The sequence below is a fragment of the Hyperoodon ampullatus genome (assembly GCF_949752795.1).
Source record: "Hyperoodon ampullatus genome assembly, chromosome: 1".
In the NCBI taxonomy this organism is placed as follows: domain Eukaryota; kingdom Metazoa; phylum Chordata; class Mammalia; order Artiodactyla; family Ziphiidae; genus Hyperoodon; species Hyperoodon ampullatus.
Window position 1 is genome coordinate 64,197,771 of NC_136914.1, and position 23,407 is coordinate 64,221,177.

At 46.5% G+C, this 23,407-nt stretch overlaps 1 protein-coding gene across 1 annotated transcript in view; it reads left to right on the plus strand.

Moving 5' to 3' along the window:
• Positions 1–10,192: 10,192 nt before the first annotated feature.
• The window catches only part of LRMDA (leucine rich melanocyte differentiation associated), a gene marked incomplete at both ends in the record, with an annotated part of 1,106,223 nt that continues 1,093,008 nt past the window's right edge, over positions 10,193–23,407 (plus strand). The window contains 2 exons of the mRNA XM_079700945.1: positions 10,193–10,222; positions 16,135–16,235. Of these exons, the coding sequence (XP_079557071.1) occupies positions 10,193–10,222; positions 16,135–16,235 (131 nt within the window). The remainder of the gene's footprint in view (positions 10,223–16,134; positions 16,236–23,407) is intronic.

A 23,407-nucleotide genomic window follows, 5' to 3' on the forward strand; every position in this document is an offset into this window, starting at 1 on the left:
ACCAATGACCTCCCTGTTGTTAAATCCAGTGGTGGATTCTCTGTCCTCAATTTACTTGACCTCAAGTAGCACTGGAAAAGTTAATCACTCCTTCTTTCTTTTATTCCAACATTTTATTTATAAAAACTTTCAAACTTTTAAGAAATTTAAAGAACAGGATAATAGGGCTTCCCTGGTGGCGCAGTGGTTGAGAGTCCGCCTGCCGATGCAGGGGACACGGGTTCGTGCCCCGGTCCGGGAAGATCCCACATGCCGCGGAGCGGCTGGGCCGGTGAGCCATGGCCGCTGAGCCTGCGTGTCCGGAGCCTGTGCTCCGCAACGGGAGAGGCCACAGCAGTGAGAGGCCCGCGTACCGCAAAAAAAAAAAAAAAAAAAAAGAACAGGATAATGAATGGCCAAGTCCCTTCCCCTAGACTCTTCAGCTCTTAACATGTTACCATGTAACATGTACCCCTCCACACGCATGTACACACACACTTTTTTCCCCTTGAACCATTTGCAAGCTGTAGACATCTTGATGTTTATCTTAATTTCTTCAGCTTGCATCTCCTAAGGAAAGAACATCTCTTATGAAACCACAATACAATTAGCACACCTGAGGAAAGTAATGTTAATTTAATAACATCAGTAATATCATCAAATGGCTCCAATTTAAATATTCCCAATTGTCCCTAAAATGTCTTTTTAGCTTTTTCCTCAGTTCCAGTAGCTAATAAAGGATCATGCATTGCACTTGGTTGTCATGTCTCTTTAGTCTATTTTAATCTAGAACATTCCTCCCTACCCCCTTTTTTTCCCCTGATGATATGACATTTTGGACAGTCTAGTCCCATTCTCTCTCTCTCTCTCTCTCTCTCTCTCTCTTTTTATTGAGATATACTTGATTTACAATATTATGTAAGTATAGTGATTCACAAATTTAAAGATTATATTCCACTTATAGTTATTATAAAATATTGGCTGTGTTCCCTGAGCTATACAATATATCCTTGTAGCTTATTTGTTTTATACATAGTAGTTTGTACCTCTTAATTCCCAGCCTCTATCTTACCCCTCCCTGCTTCCCTCTCCCCACTGGTAACCACTAGTTTGTTCTTTTATATCTGTGAGTCTGTTTCTTTTCTTTTATATTCACTAGTTTTATTTTTTAGATTCCATATATGTGATAACATAAAATATTTGTCTTTCTCGTCTGATTTATTTCACAAAGCATAATACCTTCCAAGTTAGAACTGTTGTCTTGAAGGATGTTCCACTTTTTGGATTTGTCTGTTTCCTCATGAGTAGATTCTGGCCAAACGTTTTGGCAGGAATAGCATGTGGGTGGTGTGTACTTCCTATTGTATCACATCAGAGGTCTGTATTGTCAGGTTGTCTCACCCTTGGAGATGCTAAGTTTGAGCTCTTGGGTAGGTTGTGACTGCCAGATCTCTTCACTGTAAAGGTATGTTTTTTTCCTTTGTAATTTATAGGCAATCTGTGGGAGGATACTTTGAGACCATGTGAATTTCCTGTTCACCCAATGCTTTCAACATCCCCTGATGATCCTTGGCTGAATTGGTCATTATGTTGGAACTCCATCTCTTTGATCACTTTCTTTTCTTGGTTTCTAGGGCCTGACTTGCTTTTGGTTTCTCCTTACCTCTCTAGCTGCTCATTCTCAGTCTCTCTGTGGTTCCTCCCCTTCTCCTTGACCTCTGACTGTTAGTGCTCTAGGGCCCAATCTTCAGATCTTTTTTATCGTCTCTCGTGGCTTTAAATGCCATCTGAAAGCTGAGGACTCTGAAATTTCTAACTCTGGTACAGATCTGTTTCCTTCACTTTCATATGTTCAGCTTCCTCCTTGACATTTCCACTTATATGTCTTAAAGTCATATCAAATGTCTTAGGTCTAATGATCCCCTGATTCCCCCCTTCCCCTAATCTGCTCATCCATTTCAGTGTGACAGCTCCATCCTTCTAGTTGCTCAGGTCAAAATCTTGGAGTTATCCTTGATTCCTGTGTTTCTCATACTCTCCATGTCAAACCCATCAGGAAATTCTGTTGATGCCCTCTTCAAGATCTACCCGGCTGTTGTTCCCTGTCTCCAGGATTCCTGCCATAGCCCACTGTTTGGTCTCCCTGCTTCTGCCCTTTCCTGTCCCTGGTCTGTTCTAAATACAGCAGCCAGAACAATACTTACAAAATATGGGTCCTCTGCTCAAGCCTCTCCATCTCATTTGGAGTGCAAGCCCAAGTCCTAACTTCAGCCCATCAGGTGATAGACGATCTGCCCCCCCATCCCCGCCCTACACCCTGCCCCATGATTTCATTTACTATTATTCTCCCCGTTGCTTACTCCACCCCAACCACTCTGACATCTTTGCTGTTTCCCAAACCTGCAAAGCAATCTCCTGCCTCAGGGCCTTTGCACTTGCTGTTCTGGCTGCCTGGAACATTTTCCCCCTAGATGTCCACCTGGTTCTCCCTTGCTTCCCACAGGTCTTGGCCTAAATATCCCTTTCTTAGTGGGGCCTTTTGATCCCCCTATCTACCCCTGGCACTTTTTATCCCCCTTCTCTGCTTTATTGTTCTCTCACTTAGCACCACCTGACATACTCTGTATTTACTTGTTTGTTATCTATCCCCCTACTGAAAGTGAGCTCCACAAGGGTAGAAACTTTGTTTTCTTTACTGCTCTGTCCCCAGAGTAGTGTCAAGCATACAGCCAGCACTCAATACATATATTTGAATAAATGAATTGAATGAATGAATTTCCAGTACCTCAGGAAAAGTTATAAACCCTCTGGGTTCCAAGTACCAACAATCTAAAGTGTCTGCATTCTCTACTGGCCAGTAGTAGCTATTGTAGTAGATGGGCGGCCAGGGTGTGTCTCGGATTGAGGTTCGGGGCTCAGATCGTAGCCATGAGATGGAACCCGTGATTCTAGCATTGGCATGTGTCTCTTGTGTATGCACTTACGTGTGTGTTTGTGTGCATTTGTGTGTCTGTGACAGTCTGTGCCAGTGCGGTCATGTATCAAGGTTAGTGATTCTTCTGTGTTTTCTTCTCCAAGAAAATTGCAGATGCTTTATAGGGCTGTAGAGCTTTTGTGTGCCTGTGAGTGTCTCTGCTTCCAGCTGCAGCATCTTGAGGTCTCAGCCCACCTGTGCTCTGGAGCCATCCAAAGCCTGTTGCAGTTGTCCTGGGATACTCATCTTTCTGGCTGGGGTGACTCTACCCTTGGAAGCACTTGAATTCAAGTTCACCACTCAAGCACAAGCAGAGTGACAACACGACAACACAAGACTAAGAGAACGCTCATAGCTTTTGCATTTGCTGTTCCCTCTGCCTGGAAAACCCTTCTCCCAAGTCTTCTCATGGCTGGTTCCATCTTATTATTCAGACTTCAGCTCAGTTATTGCTCCCCTTAGAGAAGCCTTCCCAGAACACCCCACAGCTGTCTGAAGCTGTGCGGTTTGGGCATCACAGAAGCATTGTGAGTGGGGCTGAGGTCCGGTCCATGCTCTGCTCACCCAGGATTTCACAGGAGAAAGGCTCTGAACTTCTAGCAGAAACTTTGGACATTGTATCTAAATTAGCATCTCCACCCCGACTCTCTCTCACATTGTCTGCTTTTGTCTTCATAGCACATGTCAACGCTATCTGAGATTATGTATTTCACAGACTTGAACTTATATTATTTATCTGCTTGTTACCTGTGTCTTCCATGTAAACCTCATGGGAGTCAGGACTGTATCTGTCTTGGTCCTTATTCTACGCGCAGTGCTGACACATAGTACGTGCTTACTAAATATTTACTAATGAGTATATTTGCTCTCCTTATTTTGGTGAGCTGTACATACTTATTTGTATTTTTATTTTAGTAATAAATAGCTTCTTAGATCAGTTAGTCTATATTTAAGGAAACTGAAGATGTTAGGAGTGAAAGAGTCTCCGTGGGCACCCAACTGGTTAGTAGCAAAGCTAGGTCTGGAACCCAGGACTCTGGCCACTATAAGGCTTGACCAGCCATTCATCTGACCCTCAGCCTCGGGTGCTGGTGGTGCCAGGTGCAGCTGACAGCTGTTTTGCCCCTGGCTCAGAGCTGTAGAGAGAGCTGGGCTTCCTTTCGAAGAAGTGGGAAGAGACGCTAAATTAATACTGGTAAATCACGCCAGAACCCTCGTATGCACATTATTATTATTGCCCCCCATATATTCTAAAATAATCCCTGTAAATAATTATAAAAATAAATCTCAGTGACAAATTTTTTCTTTTATTTCCAGGAACGCATTTATTCATCCTAATCTCTTCAGGGATAGGACAAATTGGAGCACTGGGTAGTGAATACAATTTGCAAATAGGCAATATAAGTAGAGAGAAAATTAATATGTATTCCTCAGCACTCTAAAAGGAGAGGAAGAACATTAATAGCCATTTCCTTGCAGATATAACTTTGAAAATGTTATTTCTGATCCATCAGCGTGGGGCTCCACATGAGGAAAATGGTTACAACGTGACAAGAAGTGATTAGATGTGAAATGGCATCTTTCTGGCACTCCTCCCGTCTCTTTATCCTGTTCTTATTGGGACATAGGAGGAATCATGTTTTGTTCAGAAGATCACAGCTCTGGCCTGGGATCAGCTGCTCATTGGCTGGGTGACCTTGGGTAATTCCTTTCTACTCTCTAGGCCTTGGTTTCCGTATCAGTAGCTGGAGTAGATGAAGCAGTGAATTTGGGTGATCACAAATCCTAATTACTTGAAGGTACTTGAGAAAAATAGAGATGCTACGGCACCACCTACTGAATCAGAATGTCACTCTCTGAGTTCTATATATTTTTTTAAGTGACATGCTGAAAGTCTCATAATTCTTTTTCTTTTTAAATTTTTATTGTGGTATAATTGATTTACAGTGTTGTGTTAGTTTTAGGTGTACAGCAAAGTGAGTCATATTGAGTCAAAGTGAGTTATACATATGCATATATCCACGCTTTTTTAGATTCTTTTCCCATATAGGCCATCACAGAGTATTGAGTAGAGTTCCCTGTGCTATACAGTAGGTACTTATTAGTTAACTATTTTATATATAGTAGTGTGTATATGTCAATCCCAATCTCCCAACTTATCCCTCCATACCCCCACACCGGTAACCATAAGTTTATTTTCTACATCTGTAACTATTTCAGTTTTGTAGATAAGTTCATTTGTAGACTTTTTTTAGATTCCACATATAAGCGATATCATATATTTGTCTTTCTCTGGTTAGTTCCATATATTTTAATTGAGGTTGGGGGAGGTTCCTCAACCTCTAAGTGGCAGAAACTTTCCAAGCCAAGCTGGGATTCTGGAAGGGTAGTTGGGGCTTAGACACTGCTCCCTTCTTCCCCACTGGACAATATGAAGTTGAACAGGTTCTTCTGGTCAAGGATCCCTTTCCCTCTCAAAAGTCCAATATGAGCCCTCTCCCCAAGTCAGAGGTGACCTTGCTCCTGAGCCCAGCTAAGGACTTAGAGTATCTGTCAAGTTCCAGGCAAATTGGGGAATAAGATTGGTTTCTCATTGCTATTTTCAGGATTTGTGAAAATAATGCTAAGAAATCAGCAGATGGCAGTTTCATTTGTAAATTCTTTTTTTCCCCTGCCTTTTCCACGCCAATCTCCTCTCTTTGTTTTTAATTACAACGTAGTATTTGCATGTTGCAAACAATCACAGAAGAAAAGCAGAAGCCCCTTTCCCACTCACCTTCCTCAAACCTGCTCACTTCCCCACTCCTTGCTAATGTTTGTATTTTAGTAGAGAGACAACAACAGAACCTTTTAAGATCTAAAGAGAAGGGAAATCTGAGGCACTGAGAATTAATAATGATAATAATAATTATGATAATAGTAAATAATAACAATAAACTAACATCTGTGCAACGAATACTCATGCCAGACATTATGATTGCATTTAATATATATTAAAATTTTTAATTGTTCGGATTGGGAGAGCGGAGAGGTGTTTTGGAGTATAGATCATCCTCAATCCCCTCTCACGTGTGCACAAACTGCAGAGAGGGCCCTGGAAACCTTCCCTCTTTCCTACGCTTCCCAAACTCCTTCTTTTAGGCTGAAAGGAGGCTGCTTTGGCAACGAAGAGCATTTTGTATGCAGACATCCAGCTTTTTTTTTTTTTTTTTTCATTGAAATCTGAATGTGGTCAGTCTGAACTAGGGGCTGGGGCGTGATTAATTACAGCAACCATCTTAACCTGCTCAGGCTGAGCCTGAAAGAAACAAGGTCAGGCTGAACAGAAATTCTGGATAGAGAGGAATGCTAATAAAACTTTGTTAACTGGCCCTGTCTTTCTTTCAGTTGCCGATGCACGGAGTTGGAAGATTTAAGGAATCAGTTCCTGTTTCGCTGGTTCTGGCCGACCCCAGAATCAACTCCCTTGATTGGAAATAAACAGGATCTTCCTTTTTATCCCCAGGAATGTGATGGAGGAAGGACTCTAGGGGAAAAGGTCTCTTCTGCCAAAGAAGAAGAAGAATAACAAAGATGACAGTGGGAATAAAATATTGCCCTCTTCATCAAGGGCAATAAGGAAGTGTCTAGTTATATGTGTCGAGCCTTCTCACTCTCCATATACGCATATTAGAACTCCAGAATTCAGCCCAGGTTTGATCTGAACTCTTTCTGTTCTGTGGTCCTCTTGAGTGTACTATACATATTGGGCTACATGTCTCAATTTTGGTTTCAGAAAACAGGATTACAATTACAGCACTTCAGGTTGACATAGTACTGTAAATGTCTAAGCATGAACCTCTCCTAAAGGGTATATCTCTGTCATGTGTACCCTCAGTGCCTGGCACAGTGCCTGGTCCTTGGAAGCTGGGGCAGAGGGGCTATGGTGTAAATGGGGTAAGGCAGGGGGTGCCTGCAGCTCCCTCTCTGTTGGCTGAGGAACGGGGTGAGGGGACTGAGGAAGAACCCGGATGACTGCATGGACTTTCCCTTTCCCTCAGTGCTCCTGGGGCAGGGGCAGGAAGAGCTGTGTTCAGGGAGAAACCCCAACAAGACTCATTCCCCCTCTTGACTTTTGTAAACTCCTTGAATTCCAAAGGAATCATTTGCCCACTTCTGGGCCAGCTGAATCTCAGCTTGCTCTCTCCCCTCCTAAGGGGAGGACCATGTTACCTAAAGAAACTTACCTTTTGCTATTTCATTTTTCCTCTCCTTTATAATTTCCCTTCTTTCTCTCTTCCTTTCTTTCTTTTTTACCTTTTGCTATTTCTATTAAATTTTCCTTTTTGCTCAAGAAGGTGATGAGGTAGAAGAATGTCCCCTCCCCACTCTTCCGATCTTCCTTGGTCCAGGGATACAGATTCTTTTTCTCCTTCTCCTCTCCCTCCCCTTTGCCTTCCTTTTCCTTGTTCCTCTGTTATGAAGACTAACTTCCCAAAGCTGAGGGGAGTAGGGAGAGGTGAATCCAGTCTGTTTCTAGAGAAGCCCTCCCCCACTACATTCAGTAAAAAAAAAAAATGTTTACTCCGCTCAAGAATTTTCAATAGCTCCCTACTGTCATCAGTTTATATACATTTCTGACATTAAAGTCCACTTTTTTTTTTTTTTGCGGTACACGGGCCTCTCACTGTTGTGGCCTCTCCCTTTGCAGAGCACAGGCTCCGGACGCACAGGCTCAGCAGCCACGGCTCACGGGCCCAGCCGCTCCGTGGCACGTGGGATCTTCTCAGACCGGGGCACGAACCCGTGTCCCCTGCATCGGCAGGCGGACTCTCAACCACTGCGCCACCAGGGAAGCCCTAAAGTCCACTTTAATCTGAGCTATCCTGAACTTTATTCTTTGTAATTTCCCAATTCCCTCTTCCCTACAGTCAACTGGCCTTCCTGATGTGTTCACTTAGTGGAGACCAGAGCGGTTGGGGAGGCACTCTAGGCAAAACCAACAACTAAAAGGTGAGCAGAGGATGGGAGAAGCAGGAAAGGAGGCAGGAAAGGTAAAAGTTGATGGGATTTAAAAGATCTTGAGGGACATTAGTTTGATGATTTGGGGCTCAAGATTTGGGGCTGTATTATTAGATTGGGAGGAGGCCATTGAAAGATTTCAGGTAGGGTCAAATCGGGCGTTTAGAATGATCGCCCTGGGGCTGTGAAGAGAAGGGAACAGCAGTGAGGGGGTTTGGAAAGGTGGCAAAGATCCCTGATCACTTTGGTGTCATTGGTGGATAGTAGGGTCTGCAGAACAGACCTTCTATGCTCAGAAGACACAGCCGTGTATGGAGGCAGGGGCATGGATGAGATGACCTCGAGCACCCTCCTCCTGGTAGGGGGAAGGGGTGGGGTTGCAGTTTCATCTCTGAGTAGGTTTCAGTTTATTTCCACATGTTCTCTCCTTCGGGTCAAAGCCCATCTAGAAAGGCCAAGGGGAAAGTTCCCCGGGGACGGTAGAGTATCACTTCCTCCTTTTCAGGCAGGAAAGGCAAACAAAAGTGGACAATGGACCAGAGAGGGTGCATCCAGCAGAGAATGAGGGAGGAGCCTGAGGCGCTGGCGGGGGGGTGGGGGGATGGTGGGGGGTGGGGGGCAGGAGGCCTCAGAAGATTCCCTTTGATCCCCCTTATCTCTGGAGGGCAAGCTTTCTTTTTTGGCCTGTGGGGCCTTTTGTTGCAAGCATTTCCTGGAACCCACCAAGGTAAACACAGCCAAGTCTGTGTTCTTACAGCTCCACTTTGCTGTGTAGCTCCTCCCAGCAGAGAGAAGGGCAGGCGGGTCAACCCTCAGAGGTCAACCGCACTCATCAGAATGATGACAATACAGGCTCACGTTACAGTGCGTTGGCACCAGGCCTGAGAGGTAACCATGATGGCCACAAAACGCTGAACCATTATCGTAATCATCACCGTCAGCTGCACAACCAGGACCTTCTAAGTGCTGTTTAGACACAGGGACCAATGAAAAGTCCTGTGAACACCCCCTTTGATGGAAATGGGGAGCTACAATCATCGATAGGCCTACTGAGTTGAGGTACCTGGAATGCCTGTGAGACCCGGAGCCTGGTGTGTGAGGACCCAGTTTTCCCTTCTCTATTTGAATGGTGCCTATACCCATTGGTATGAAGGGAGCAGGATGGAAAGGCTAGTTAAGGCCGGGCTGCCTCTCAGCTGCAATAAGGGATGGCTGATAATGTGACATTGAATTGGATTCTGGTGATAGCTTTGTGTATCCTGGTGCTGGAGGTATGAAGGCAAAAATACGGAGAAAATTAGGGTCCTTTCAGTTGAGAACAGGCATGAGCTTCCATTTACCCATATTCCGGGCCTAACTTCACCCAGACAGGAGGCAGCAGTGGCTACCCCTCACTTCCAAATGAGGCAAAGGTGTGTGTGGGGAGCTGACCCCATGGACGACTTCCAGCCTCACATTTAACATTTCCCTGTGAGAAGAGAGAATAAGGGACGCCTGAAATTTGGGGACATCATTCAGCTCTTCTTCCCAGGGCATATTCCTGTCAAGTGGGGTGCTATTAGCTGAGCCAGTGGTTTATTTATAGAAAAATTCAATTCCCTCCTGCTCCCCATGCAAATGGAAACCCCACCCCATCGGGTGTCCTTTCAATCTCTCAACTCCCTTCTTCCCCTCAAAGGCGGGGACAGGAGTTCCCACCAATATGCCCCTCCTTCCTGCAGTTGAGGACAGTTATGTAATCCGGATTGTGACATGGAGGACAGTCCTGGCTCTCCACACGCCCCTGGCTAACGGCTGCGATGGGGAGCCCGTGATGGGAGACCTCCCTGCTCCCCCATCCCCCAGTGCGCCCCTACCAACGCGCCAGGGCTCTGGGCATGAGATGGGGGCCGCTATTCCTGTTGCCCTGACCCTTCCTGAGCCGTAGGGTCCTGGGGCGCCCGGGGGCGGGGCACGGGGAAACCCGGCGGTCTCGCCAGTGAGTCGGGCGCGGGCGCTGCGGGCACTTGTTGCGGCGCGCAGGGCGCTGAACGAGGCTCACCTGTGCGAGGCCCGGCCCAGGGCGTGCGGCGGGCGCACAGCTGAGCCGAGGTTCCGACGCCCGGCCCGCGCCTCGGGCTTCCGCCGGGTCAGCTGACCACCCAGTGCGGAACTAACAGCCTGCCCGAGCTGCCCGCCGCCGCCGCCGCGCTTCGGCTCCGCGCTCCGCACTCGGTACAGCGCGCCCGCCCTGTCGCCATGGCTGGGCTTGTGGTCAGTGGAGCTCAAGTAAGTCCGCTGGGGCCACCCCGCCCCCGCCTCGGCACAGTCGGTCGGGGGAGGGAGCCCTGGGGCGAGCGGCGTCCCGAGGTTAGACGGGGCTCCCTGCCTCACTGCAGTGGGCTGCGTCGGCAGGTGGGGAGTGGCTCCATGCCCAGGTCTACCCGAGTTTGGTGAGCACAGGCACAGGCTCGGTTTTGCGCCTGGCACACCTCCTGGGTGGGAGGAGGGGGGAAGGCCCCTAGGTCGCCCGGGTCCCCTTCAGCCCCAGCGCTCACTGACCAGGGGCCAGCCCGCGGAGCTCTCCATCACGCCGAGTGGGTAGTACGCACAGCCCAGGTACTTTCCCGGGCCCACAAAAAAGTTTTAATTCTTTCATAACCAGAAGGAAAAAAAAGAACCTTGGTTAAAGAAACGTTTTAATATATTTGTCTGTACACCAATGCAGTTGTAGAATATAAATTGTAGCTATGGGTTCCCCCCCACCCCACGGAGGAAGGAATCTGTGAAAGACAGTGAAAATCATGACGCATCCCTGCAGGCGCTGGGTTGGGGGGTTCTACTGCAGACTTGCTCCGGCTTCTGACCGTAGGCCTCTAATCATAGGTGGGTAGAAGGCTACAGTTCTCCAGTTTTATTTCGGCCCTGATTTCTTTAACAGGCATCCACGGGGAATGGCAACACTCCAGTTTCAACCCGAGGTGATAGACACCCAGCTCTACTTGCTGTCAGCCCTGTAGTGAAGGCTTAGGTGTTGTTTAGTCATTGCTGGAGGGATGGACTCAGCCACTATGGGGGCCAGGTGCCTCTTACTTGCTGGAGAAGCCACGTGTCCCTTTTAAACTGATTAAGCTAGCCCTCCTCCTTCCCACCTTTCCCTGCACACCCTAGAGAAATGGTTCTGAGGTGTTGAGGCTTTCCCTTTGGATCGCCTAAGGCAGGTAGTGTCAGGCAGAATTAGATTTTGAGGTTACTTTTGGGCTAAGGGAATGTTTCCCCTCCTCAGAGTTCAGAAGGGAGCAGAACAGGGAGGTACCAGCCTGGGAAGGAGGTTGAAATGATGCATCTTATTTAGCTGGCAGGGAAAAGGGGCTTTCTGGGAGTTAACAAGGCTGCTGAGGGAAGGGCTGGAGGAGAGGCCCTCTGCCCAAGCAGCGTCCCTGACCCACCAGAATCTAGGTCTCTGCATTTCAGACCCAGGGTTCTCTGGGTGTAGCTTCTTGCAGCTTCATGGAAGACTTGGCAGTGGGGCTGCCCCTTCCTGTGCCTCCCTTTCCCTTTCTCTTCCCGTTTCCCAAACTTGATTTTTTTTTTTTTGCGCCCCTTGATTTTAGCACATCCCAAACTGCCCTAGGGCATTCACTGACCTGTGGGTGAGGCATTTTGGGCCCTTGGGGACAGTTCTAAACAGATGGAGCTGCCAGGGGAGGAGTGGAGCAGGCAGGTTGGGGAAAATGCCGTTGGGTCATTAGTGCCCCGTATTCTAAACCTCCTAGATCAGTGAATCTGAGTGGTGGCCCTGGGGTTAGGGTCTTTTTAGCATTCTCCCCCTTGCAGCCATTATAAGATATAGCACCTTGAATGTGTATCACATGGTACTTCTCAAACTTGGGATCCTTATAAAGGGGGGAAAACCCCCACTTGCCGTGAGTCCACAGTATTACTGTTTTTATTACAATATTGCTTAAGTATACAAACATAAAACCAGATAGAACTTTTTCTAAGTTCATATTTAGAGACTTATAAGCCCCAAATAAAGGGATGGCTTAAGTGTAAAGATGAAAACCGGGCTTCCCTGGTGGCGCAGTGGTTGAGAGTCTGCCTGTCGATGTGGGGGATACGGGTTCGTGCCCTGGTCCGGGAGGATCCCACATGCCGCGGAGCGGCTGGGCCCATGAGCCATGGCCGCTGAGCCTGCGCGTCCGGAGCCTGTGCTCCGCAGCGGGAGAGGCCACAACAGTGAGAGGCCCGCGTACCGCAAAAAAAAAAAAAAAAAAAAAAAAAGAGATGAAAACCATAACACCCATAAAATTAAACAATTTAATGAGATGGATGATGTTCTGCTGAAACTCGGTCACTGCTTTCAGTGCTGCTGTAGGCTGACGGCCATCACCCTGGGTTTGAGGAGTTGCACAGACCTGTAACACCACACGCTGGGGGATGAGGTGGTCCTCCCTTCACTTTTCTCTGTAAAATCTTTTAACATGGATCTGACTCCATTTGGTCTTCTTTTGGCTTGAACGCATCATTTATATTCAGTACGAAAGCCTCAATCTTCCTTTTCCACTAGGTTAGGATAATTAAAGTAGGGGTATTCATACAACTGCAGGTATAAATGCAAACTTGAAATTTGGGTACTGAAATCTCATACCCGAGAGACATTGGAATAAGAAACCCCTGCCACAGGGATATTGGTCTGGTTCAATAACTATTTACCCAGTGGCCACTAGGTGCCCAGGACAGGGCTGTATACTTTAAATATGTTAACTTATCTCATTCCTCAATTTTAACTCTCATTATAGGGTAATATGTAACTCATGGGGCTGTTTAATCAGGGTTGACTAGTTAAGAGCCAGGTGGTAAGCTTTTAATAAATGTTAGTAGTTACATTATTCTTAACACCTTTGGAGGTGGTTCGTGTTTAACTAGTTTATAGAAGAGGAACAGACTCCATGAGATTATGACCCATCCAAGATAATACAGCTAGTAAGTAGCAGCACAGGGACCCAAACTCATGCCCAGAGCTGTTTCTACTCTCACAGAGCTTCCAGTACTGTGAACTTAAAATTAAGAATCCCTCACCCCTGGGTGGGGGCAGGCATCCTAAATAATCTCTCAGTCTGACTACTACGGGAAAGATCAGGAGCCAGACCATCCCAACTGCAAAGAGAAACCCTCAGTGTTATGCAGTTTGGTAATTTTCTGCAGCTTCTGCTCAGAGGAGCTGGCTGTGTGTACATCTGGGTATCCCGCCAAGACTTTCTTATTTTTCCGTCTGGTGTTCCTCTCTGTAAGGGTCTTGAACTTGATATGCTTTCATTTCCCTGATAATGGTGTCCTTTTCTGTTGTAATTCCACACAGGGTAGAAGTCTTGGGGTGCATATTACATAAGGTAGGCAAACTAAAAGTACGAAACTTTGTTCTTCAGTTCACTCAAAATCAAGATAATTGACTAAATGCAATGACTTCTCATTTTGGATGGGCTCTTCTGTGCCATTTAAGATCTATTAAGCTCTGTATCCCTTCTCTTGTTTGGTGAAGATGCAAACTGTTTTTGATCTGGCTCTTCTGGCTTCCTGTTTTATGTTAGGTGGTCCCATGCTCCAGAAAGTTTCCTGACATCCTGAGAGGTAATGTCTTCCACTCAGGAGCACTTCTTAAATAAGTTTCTCCCCTCCTTATGAGTGTTGGTTGCAGTGCCTGGCAGTGACTGCTTGCTGCTTTTAAGCCTTTTCCAGCCAATTTGAACCCTTCAACATGGTTGACTTAACTCACATCTCAAAAAGCTTCCAGTTTACCATGAGGGTGGTCTAAGCATGCAGATGGCTTATCAAGTTGGTTTTCTTACAAAATTTTGGAGACTTGGTCTTCATCTCTGTGGAATAGGAGCAAGCTGTGCTTTGTTTAGTTCTCTTGGGATATTGCGCTGTTAAGACCATGGAATAAAACAAGCTGATGGAATTCTGGTTAGACATGTTGTGAATGATCCAAACGCTTCATGATGATAGCTGTCCTTGGTGTTTGTTTGCTCTGAAGTGGAATCCTATAGAAGAAAAAGGGGAGCAAATATCCCTCTTTCCCCAGGCTCCGACTCTCTTCTGGGGCCTTCCACACGGTGTCATGAGGTAGTTCTAGACCTTTCAGCTAGGAAAACTCATTTTGAAGCCGATACTTGATGATAGATGCACCACTGGATTTTGTTGAAGAAGAAAATCCACATCCACATGTGGATATTTAAGAATTCCGTGGCCTGCATGTTGGAAGTCCTTATTCCTGGTGCAAGATGTGGTCCAGGCTCTTATCATTAAGAAAGATGTATTATAGTGGGCAGGCCTCTGGAGTCTTAGTTTCCCTGTATAAAACATGAGGGGTTTTAACTGAGTCCCTACTAAATTTAGCCCTTGATGACCCTATGAGGAAAGAACTCAGTTCCTACATTGAAAGCTCAGCCTCTCTGCTTCATATATAGCAGAGGTCTTGAATGATTTTGATGTGTACAAGATGGTGGTGCATTTTGGGTGAAAGGGATGGGTTTTCAGGTGAGCACCTTGGGCCTTGGGACCAATGTGAACATATAATACAGAAGAAGCTGCCAATGGAGTGGACATTTGAGTGATGGAAATCCCTAGATTCTCCAGTCTCTCCTTAGTGTATAACTTCCATCTCTGCTTGGAAGCAGAACTTAATTTGTTACACAAGGAGTTCTGAAGAAAGGTGAGTCTTGTGTAGAAAGGGGAGAGATTATCATATTGAACTTAAAGCTCTTTAGTTTCTAGCCTGTATCTTCCAAAGTCAAAATAATTTTATTGGAGTCAGCTATTTTTCTGTCCCTTATCCCCACTTTGTCTCCTCCAGGAATGAAGTTACTGAAGGAGAGTGAATACACGATGTTGTATCGTCAACAATTGGCCCCCATTGGATAGGACAGGGTTGAGAGATGACCTGAAAAATTGAGGGTGCTAGGGTGCAGCATGACTTGTATTAGATTGAGCCATATGAAAGTACTGTTGTGTAGTTCTACAATGATCGAAATATTAGTAATTCATACAGTTTAATCCAATACCTGAGGATGCAAGAAGGCCACCATATTCTTGTTCTCAATTAGGAATCATAACTTCCCCACCCCCATGGACACCTCTCTCTCATTCCAAGACATCCTTGTCTGTATGTGTAGAAGAATGAGGGTTTGCAGGGGGAAAGGATCAAGGCTACAGCCACGAATTTCTGCTGAGCAATTGAAGGTAGGGTCCTCTAGTGGGAAAGCGTCATGTACTGTGACCCACTGGCCACCTGGTCACTGGTTTGTCTTACTGGTTTTGGAATTAGTTGCCAGTCCTTCCTGCAGTGTGCTATCTGTAAAAGTGAGTTTCAAAAACTCAGTGCTTGGAACAGTGAGAAAGCCCTCTGACCTTGTCACAGCCAGAAGTTTCGGGATCAAATTTCAGTTCAGCCTCTTAATGTTTGGGTGCACTCTAGGTAAATAATAATAATGAAAATAATAATAATAAAATAAGTAAAAGAATGCCTGAGGGAACAGCTCTGCAAGCAGAGTGGGGTTGATTGCCAAAGGATCCCTGGAGGACAGGGTCTTGGAAGCTTTGGCCACCCATCGCTGCCCTGTCGCCTTTGAGTCAGCTTCGTTCAGAGTGTGGAGGACATTTTATACACGGTGGAAATAGGATGGAATTGGCGGTCTGGGGAGGTTTTCTTGTCCAACCCTATTTGTTCCAGCACCCTGCAGGTTGAATGCTGGTAAGTGCATCTGCTCTGTCGTTTATGAGATAATGTGCATCACAGGGTATTTGGGGGAGGGTGGGGGCAGAGGAGGGGAAGCAGGAGAGCCAGAGGGGCAGCTGCTGGGAAGGCCCCTGAGCAAGAGGCTGATTGCTGTGATTATACCAGCGTGCTCTGACGTTGGGTTTTTTTTGGGACATCTGAATCAGGCCAATTTCAGTCCAGTTTCCATTGTGCTGGGATTAGTCTCCATCATGCTAAGTGTACCAGCAAAGGGGAGCTGTTGGCAGAGTCCCTGAAGCCCCCAAAGCTGATTTGATCAGGAAGACAGCCACACGTGGAGCTTCTCGTGTGCGAAGAGTGTGTTTCAAGTTGCGGAAGCAATCATCGGATCAGTGACGCAGGGTTGTGAGCAGCTGGGTGATTTCCGTTGGCCACAGTTGTTTCTGTTCCATTTAATTTCCAGGTGTCCTACATAGGCCAGGACTGCAGAGAGATTCCAGAGCACCTCGGCAGGGACTGTGGACATTTTGCAAAGAGGCTTGATCTGAGCTTTAACCTTCTGAGGTATGTAACCTTCACAAGACGCAGACCAGGCCTGGGAGGCCCAGTCCCCCTGGTAACGGCCTGCAGATAAAAGTCAGACATCCCAGCTCTGCATAGGGCACTGGGCTGTGAGACCTGTGGAACCGCACCCTAAAGGTTTGACTCTGCTTCACATGGTTCTCTGCTTCCCCCTTTGCGCCGATGAAAAAGCAGCGAGCGTGAGCATCCTCGGTCTCACATGTGTCACGAGAGGGCCGTCAGTGTCACTTTGTCCTTTTCCTTTCTCACTGATGTCCATGCAGACGAGTTAGAATACTCTTGGGGAGAAAGTGAGGTAGAACCAGCAAGTGCTTTGGGGGTGCTGAGGAATGCTTCCCTGGATAACTCCATCGCCCAAAGATTTGCCAAATCCCAGGTAGAGTGTTTTTGTGTGCTTTTTTTTCTTTGCCTTTTTATGAATTGGAACTTTAAATATTTGCGATGATGATTTCTCCCAGATGGCATTTCAAAGTAATTCCAACACTGTTGGCATGGGGTAGGTGGGAGGGAAACTTGAACAACTGTTCCAAACTTGGCAGAGAAGGTAAGTGTGATCATCTGTATTATTCCAATGGAGAAAACAGACAGTTGTTTCATTTCTTCCTAAAAGATTTTGAATTTCGACTGGCTTGGGGGCTTCGGGGAGGGAGCTAGGAGGTTCTTGGAAAGCAGGTATCAGTGGGACAAATGGGCAGGGATCTGGGTGTTGGCTTTTCCTAACGAGGTGTTTCCACACAGAGGTTTTTCCTAAGTGTCCCCTTGAGAGCCATGCTGTCCTGGGAAGGGAACAAACTGTCTCAAGGTGGAAGGAGAAGTGAGGAGCTGGAATCCCACCCCAGGGCTTCTGTACTTTCCTGCTTCCATGCTGCGGAGTGTCTTCTGAGTCGGGACACTTGGGAATTACGGATTCCAGGGAAGATGGACAAAATTCAGGGCTTTAAGGCACCAGAGGGTAGAGGGGACTTGAAGCTAAGCCAGCAGAGCTTCTTGGGCTGGTGCTCAGGAACTCACAGCTGAGATGCATGGTCTCCAGGGAGTTGTGTTGCAAGAGAGTGGGCGCTGTGTGCTTTCTCTTCCTGACTCCCAAGGGGTTTGTGTGCTTCTGGAGAGATGTGGAAACTGAAAAGTTGCAAAGTAATAGAGTGATGAGAGGATGCCAAACAAACGCTGACTCTAAAGAAACAAAGGATGTTTTTTGGTCCCTACCCAAATTGGGGACAGAATACACAACCTGGACTGGACAGCGCCTGAGACACGGGCGCCCCTTAAGTAGCTCCCCAGGACAGACTCAGGCAAAGGGTTCCTTGGGGCATCGGAAGGAGTTCTTCCCATGTGACCGGCCTCCAGGGGCTTGGGGCTCTGTGGCTCAGGTGGTGGCTGCTTTGCTACTGGGAGCCCGGACGTGGGTTTCAGGAGGCTGGGCCCTGTGAGGGAGCACATGTCAGCAGTCACAGGTCATGGGACTGGGCTGCCAGCTCTGAGGAAACAGCCATCTTTGTCATGCTCCGGGCCCTGCCTCCCTTTGGCAAAGAAGGGGCTGGAATCCTGGGAGGTGTGTGTGTACCGAGCAAGCTTGGTGGCGAGAAGGGGCTCTTGGCTCTGAGGGGCTGGATCTAAAAGGATTTATCACAGGAAATGACGGGTCCTGGAGGCAGGAACATTTTGTGAGAAGGAGGTCGGTGGAATAAATTTAGAGGGAGAGGAGTTAAGATTTTTATTAATTTTTGTTGCTGTTGAGGAGACAGATTTCTGTAAGTGTTGAGTTTGAGGAGTGATCCCTTCTGGTCAGGAACCTGTTCTTACCCCTGTTGTGGTCAGTGTGTGGATTATAGCTGGGTTGGGGCAGGGATGAAGTCTAATGGAGGGGTTTATATTAGGACTTATAAAGTCAGAAGGTGTTACAGACCACAGTGGAGAAAAGTAACCCTGGCTTGACATGGTTATGTTGGGATTGGCTCATCTTTGATGGTCTTATTAACCTAACTCAGGGGCGAAGGGAGGTGGCACTATTTATCTTGAGTGTCAGAGGAAGATGCAAGCTTACTTGGGCCCTGGTCTCTACCTTCAGTTGCATAGATATTCAAAGACGACCTAGATGCTTAACAAATTTCTCTTTTAAAAAAAATGGGGGAGGGGAGAGAAGGAGGAGAAGGGACGAGGAAGATAATAACCTTACCTTCCAAATAGACGGGAATGTGACAGATGTCACTAGCCCACCAGGCCGCAGGGATCATCATACCCAAAGGAAATACTGTGAATCCCCATCCCACCTTCTGTAGAAGGTTTCTTCCCAGCCCTGCCTTACTATTTCCATGGACTTTGGGGGAGCATATCGCCCTGTATTTGCTCTCCACCTGGATTCACCACAGCTCCCTGTTCTAACCCTCTCTGCTCTATCTGCTGTTCTCCCTCCTGGCAGCCTGTCTGGCCCCACTTGGGACACCCCCTTCATCTCTCTGAAGCCCAACACAATGTTACTGTGTATTATGCCAGTTCAAAGTGGGTTGGGGGCGATAGGGTGGTAATTGTTGGACGCAGCAGGAGACACGTGGGGGTAGCATTCTGGGTACCCCTTGCCCTAGAGACCTTCTCCCTGGAGATTCCTCTCATTAGGATCAGGCCTCCTGCATGTGACCAGGTGCTCCTCTTTCCCAGCCACTTTCTCTGCTTTCCAACGTCACTTATTTTCTTTCCAGAGCTGCCCTCAGAAACACAAAATCCTTCTTACTCTTGTTATATTCAGAAAAATCACCCCCCTCCTTTTTATAGAGCATCTCTGCAGGCTTCCTTTTCTCATCCAAAGAGTCATATCCGGGTATTGCCTTAAATGGATGAGAGCCACTAATACAAATTTTGCTAATCTCATAAATCACAAAAGCAGCTGCAGTCTGTTTGTGCTTTAGAGTACAGCTTGTTTTTAGGCAAGGAGTTCTATTTATTCATTTCAAAATACTTAATACGTTCACATGGCACAGGCTTTAGGAGGAACAAACATGCAACCAGTGAAAAGAAAGTCTCCTTTACACATAAGTCCTTTTGCCTCCTGGTTCCCATCTGCACTGCTAACTACTGGTAGTTGATTTTTGTCATCCTCCAGAGATATTCCATGCATATACTCACATGAGAATTTCTCATGTGGCCAGATTTATATTACTTCTTGCCAAGATGTTAGTTAAAATGGAGGCACCAGGCTTCAGTTAACCACTTGTGATAGGGTCATCCTTCTCTGTTGTCTATTAATTCATAGCCTATCATCGTTGTTAATTTCATTCATGAAAGTGATGTTCCTGCTGATTGTCTCTATGGCCACCTGTTCATGCTGCAGGGGAGTGTGGTTACGGGTTTATAAGCTCTGAAATTTTATTTTTTTCTTTCTGTTACACCTTAGGGTCTTGTCTCCTGTGTTAACTGTGGTGACTCCATCTCTACCTCAGTTGGGTTGTCCAGTAGTAGACTATGCAGAAAGTCGTGGAAATTGAGACTGTCTTGCTTCTATGACTCTGTCCTGGAGGGAATTAAAGTCCCTGGCCAGTATGTTCTCTGTTGGGTTGGAAAGGGAAGCAAGACAAAGGTCCAAATAAAATTTCTGGCTCCCTTAAAAGACTCAAACATTCCTTACCTGCTCTCTCAGCCCAGACCTCATTCTTCCTGTTATGATGAAAACCAGGTGAACTGCAGTGACTGAACTGGGACCAGCTCTCTGGACATGATTCTCAGGTGTAGGGTCCTGCCATCCCCCCTTTAATGGGCATATTAGGTAACAGCCAAGAGGAGTGAAGTTTTGTCCTGTAAACTTAGATGCATTAATGATCATGAATCCAATGTTTACATCTGCATGACATTGTACTTTAGATTTTATTTTTTGAAGACAGTCTTGTAAATAATGAAACCAACAATGATCAATTTAGAAATCTTGAAAAACACAGAAAGGTATGACAGAAACCCTCTTTCTCTCAAACTTTCACTGATAATCTTACCACCCAGGAATCACCATTGTTAACATTTTATTGTCTTGGAGTCTTTCATAATGCCAAATATTTTTTAAATGACGCTGTTGCTTACATTGTGTTGGAAGCATATTCCCATCTCAATAAATACTGCATTACAGTTTTTAATGGTTTCTTATTTCTTAATGTTGGACATTTAGATTGTTTCCAGATTTTTACTGTTATAAATATCTCTATTATAAATTGCCTTGTAATACTCATTGATGAATGTCTTTCATTAGTTGTTTGGGGCAAATTCCTGGAAATGGAATTGTCAGAGGGCCTTGATACAGATGGCAGATTGCCTTAAAGAGAGGTTATACCAATTTCTGCTACCAGGAGTATTTGAATATCCATTGTCCCAAACTCTTACTTGAACTCGTTTTTGAGGTTTTCATATTTTACTTTACTTCTGTGATCAGTACAGAGAGTCCTCTGGTTCCTTGACCGAGGCAAAGAGATCTCGGTAATGGGTTGTTCCAGCTTTCATTTTCCTTCTCCCCTGACTGGGAAAGGGCAGTGTTCTCCTGGTGGCCCGTTTCTCTCCCCCAAGGGCCTTGAGAGGGTTGGGTGGGTTGCCTGCTGAGCTTGTGAACACAGTGGGCAGAGCAGAGCTCCCATGGCACACGGTGGTAAGCACATCTGTGTCAATCTGGCAATAAAATTGAGAGGGCTTAATTGATCTATGGCAACAGGAAGCCTACATTTTAAAAATCATTGGCAGTTGTATCTTACTTCGCATCACCCTGATAAATGTACTGGATGGGAGACTTGCTTAGGAGAAACTTTCCTAGGTGGGAGGTTGCTGCTTCTCTGGCTTTGTCCAGGATGACAGTGATGGGCTGGGGAGTTTGGGCGGCTCCAGTAGAGAAAGGGTGGCTCTGCCCTCCCTGCCAGGCAGTGAGGTGGACAACTGGTACACTGTCAAATCTTCGAGGACGGACATACCACCATGTCTATGCCTGTTACTAACTGCTGGACAAAACTGGGCCTGTTAGCTTGCTGCTCAGTTGGGAAAATGGGCAGTGTAATGAAAGGAGCCAAGGCTTTGGGGTTAGGCCACCCTGGCTTGAAATCTTAGGACTGTCACTCACCAGTTGTTTAACTGGCCTTGGGCTAATTACAAAAATGTTGAGTGTGTAACTGTGTGTAAAGTGCCTAACAAATTACCTGGCACATAATAGGTTTTGAGTAAGCAGAGCTATGGTTAGTCCTTAAACATGGCGCTAGTGAGGCTAAAAGCCAACTCTTAGGGGCCCTCCATAGGGCCATTTCACTCTCTGGTAGTCATTGGGGTTCCTCACAAACATTCAAGATTTCCTCTTTAAGCATATGGTATGTTTGCACATCTTTGCACCCTTTGGTATAACCAGTGGCAGAAACTTTAAGAGCCAGTGCATAATTTGCCACTTTCTCTTCTGCCTGCTGTGATCATCAGCCTTGGGTTCTGACCGTAAATGACCGGAACCCCTTGCTGACCTATGTTGGATGTAGATTGTAAACGAGAAATTTGTGTTACAAGACGTGAGGTTATTTAATGCGGTGTAACCTAGCCCGTTCTAACTGGTACAAATACCTTAGTTTTCCAACTGTCTGACATTGCATAGGCTAAAGCCCACTCATCTTGCTCACATTTTTCATCCTTCCCAACTGAGAGCGTTCCTTTGTTCATACCATGGTAGGAATGAGTAAGAGAGAGAACTCCCCACCTAGACTCAGGAGAACAGCTCGACGGGCATGTTCTGTTGGTGTTGGGTCTTCATCAAGCCGTTTCTTTGCAGTCAGGGGCCTTGTTCATACTTGTTTTCAAAACCCAAATGTAGTGGTCTTACTTGGGGAGCTCACTGATATTGGGGTTGGGTTGGCAACAGAGCTCATCATGTTGGTGAGACTTGAGAGGAGGAGATGATGATGGGAAAGACAGGCTTAGGAAGAGAAACTGTTAGTGAATTTTCACAGTAGTTCTAGGGCCTTGATAAGCCCTGAGTGATTCAAGGAGGCGAGGGTCTACGTATGTTGGAAGCAGTGTTCTGTCTGATCTGGGCAATGCTATGAAAAGCACCTTTTTTGTTCCAAGAATATTATTGGCCATTCTAGTGTCTCTGGCTACCAGCAGAACATACAGTCAAAAGGTGAAGTGGAAAATGACCTGGCAGGTAATATTTGATGTCTCGATAGCAAGACTTTGATTTCCTTGACTTATGAACCTTTCTAGAGTGACCTTTGTGACTGTAGAACCACCAAAAACAGTTTAGAGGAAAACAGGAAGGGAGGGAAGGAAGATGACCCAAGGGAGCAGGTAGGAAGCCACTGCGAGTGAGGTTTATATGGTACTTTGCTGCCTCCCTTCCCCAAGAATGTCCTGACTTCATGGATTTCTACCCTTTGGCCAGAAGATAGAATATTGAGCCACAGAGTATAAGACTGAGCTGGGGAAGTGGTGGGCCTTTGGAGCGAGTTGACTGAGAGACTCTGGGGCTTTCCTGAGGTTCAGCTTTCTCATAGATGGTGATGTTCCCTATGGCTCGCAGTGTGGTTTAGAAAGGGCTTTCATAAACCTTGTCTTCATATTTCCTACAGTGTTGCCTGCAGGATGAGAAATTCGTACACTTGTTCACTCTAACGCCTTTTATTTCTCATCTCACCCGTTTAAGTCCTTCAGAGCCTTCGGTTTACTTTTCCTTTTTTCGGTAAAGTTTCTCGCTCTGAGCTGTTTGGAACTTGGGGCCCCCCGCTCTACCCTCTCCCCCTGCCCTTCTCTCTGCTCTGAGGTCATTGCGCATGTGGTGGTGATGCTCTCTGTTGTCAGGGTGGCTGTTGGAAGCAGGGGTGATTTTCGGGAACGGGGGGAGAGACAGGCGAGTTTCACCCGTTCAGACTCTCTACTCACTGGCCTTCTGTCTTCTAAACCATGAAGTTCTATCACAGCGATGGCGGTGGGGACTCGACTAGCATTTAGTGGGTGAGGCCTGGGGTGCTAAATGTCTTGTAGGGCATGGGACAGCTTTAGACCAAAGAACCCTCCCTCCCCTACGCCAGCTGTACCCTGAGGAAGACCTCTGAGTCCTGTAGGAGAGAGCTTGGGAATGGCTCTCTCATGAAGTAAAGCAGCCTTGCAGATGTGAGTACCCAGAGGTGACTTGCTCGGCCCTGCAAAGGAGCCCAGGG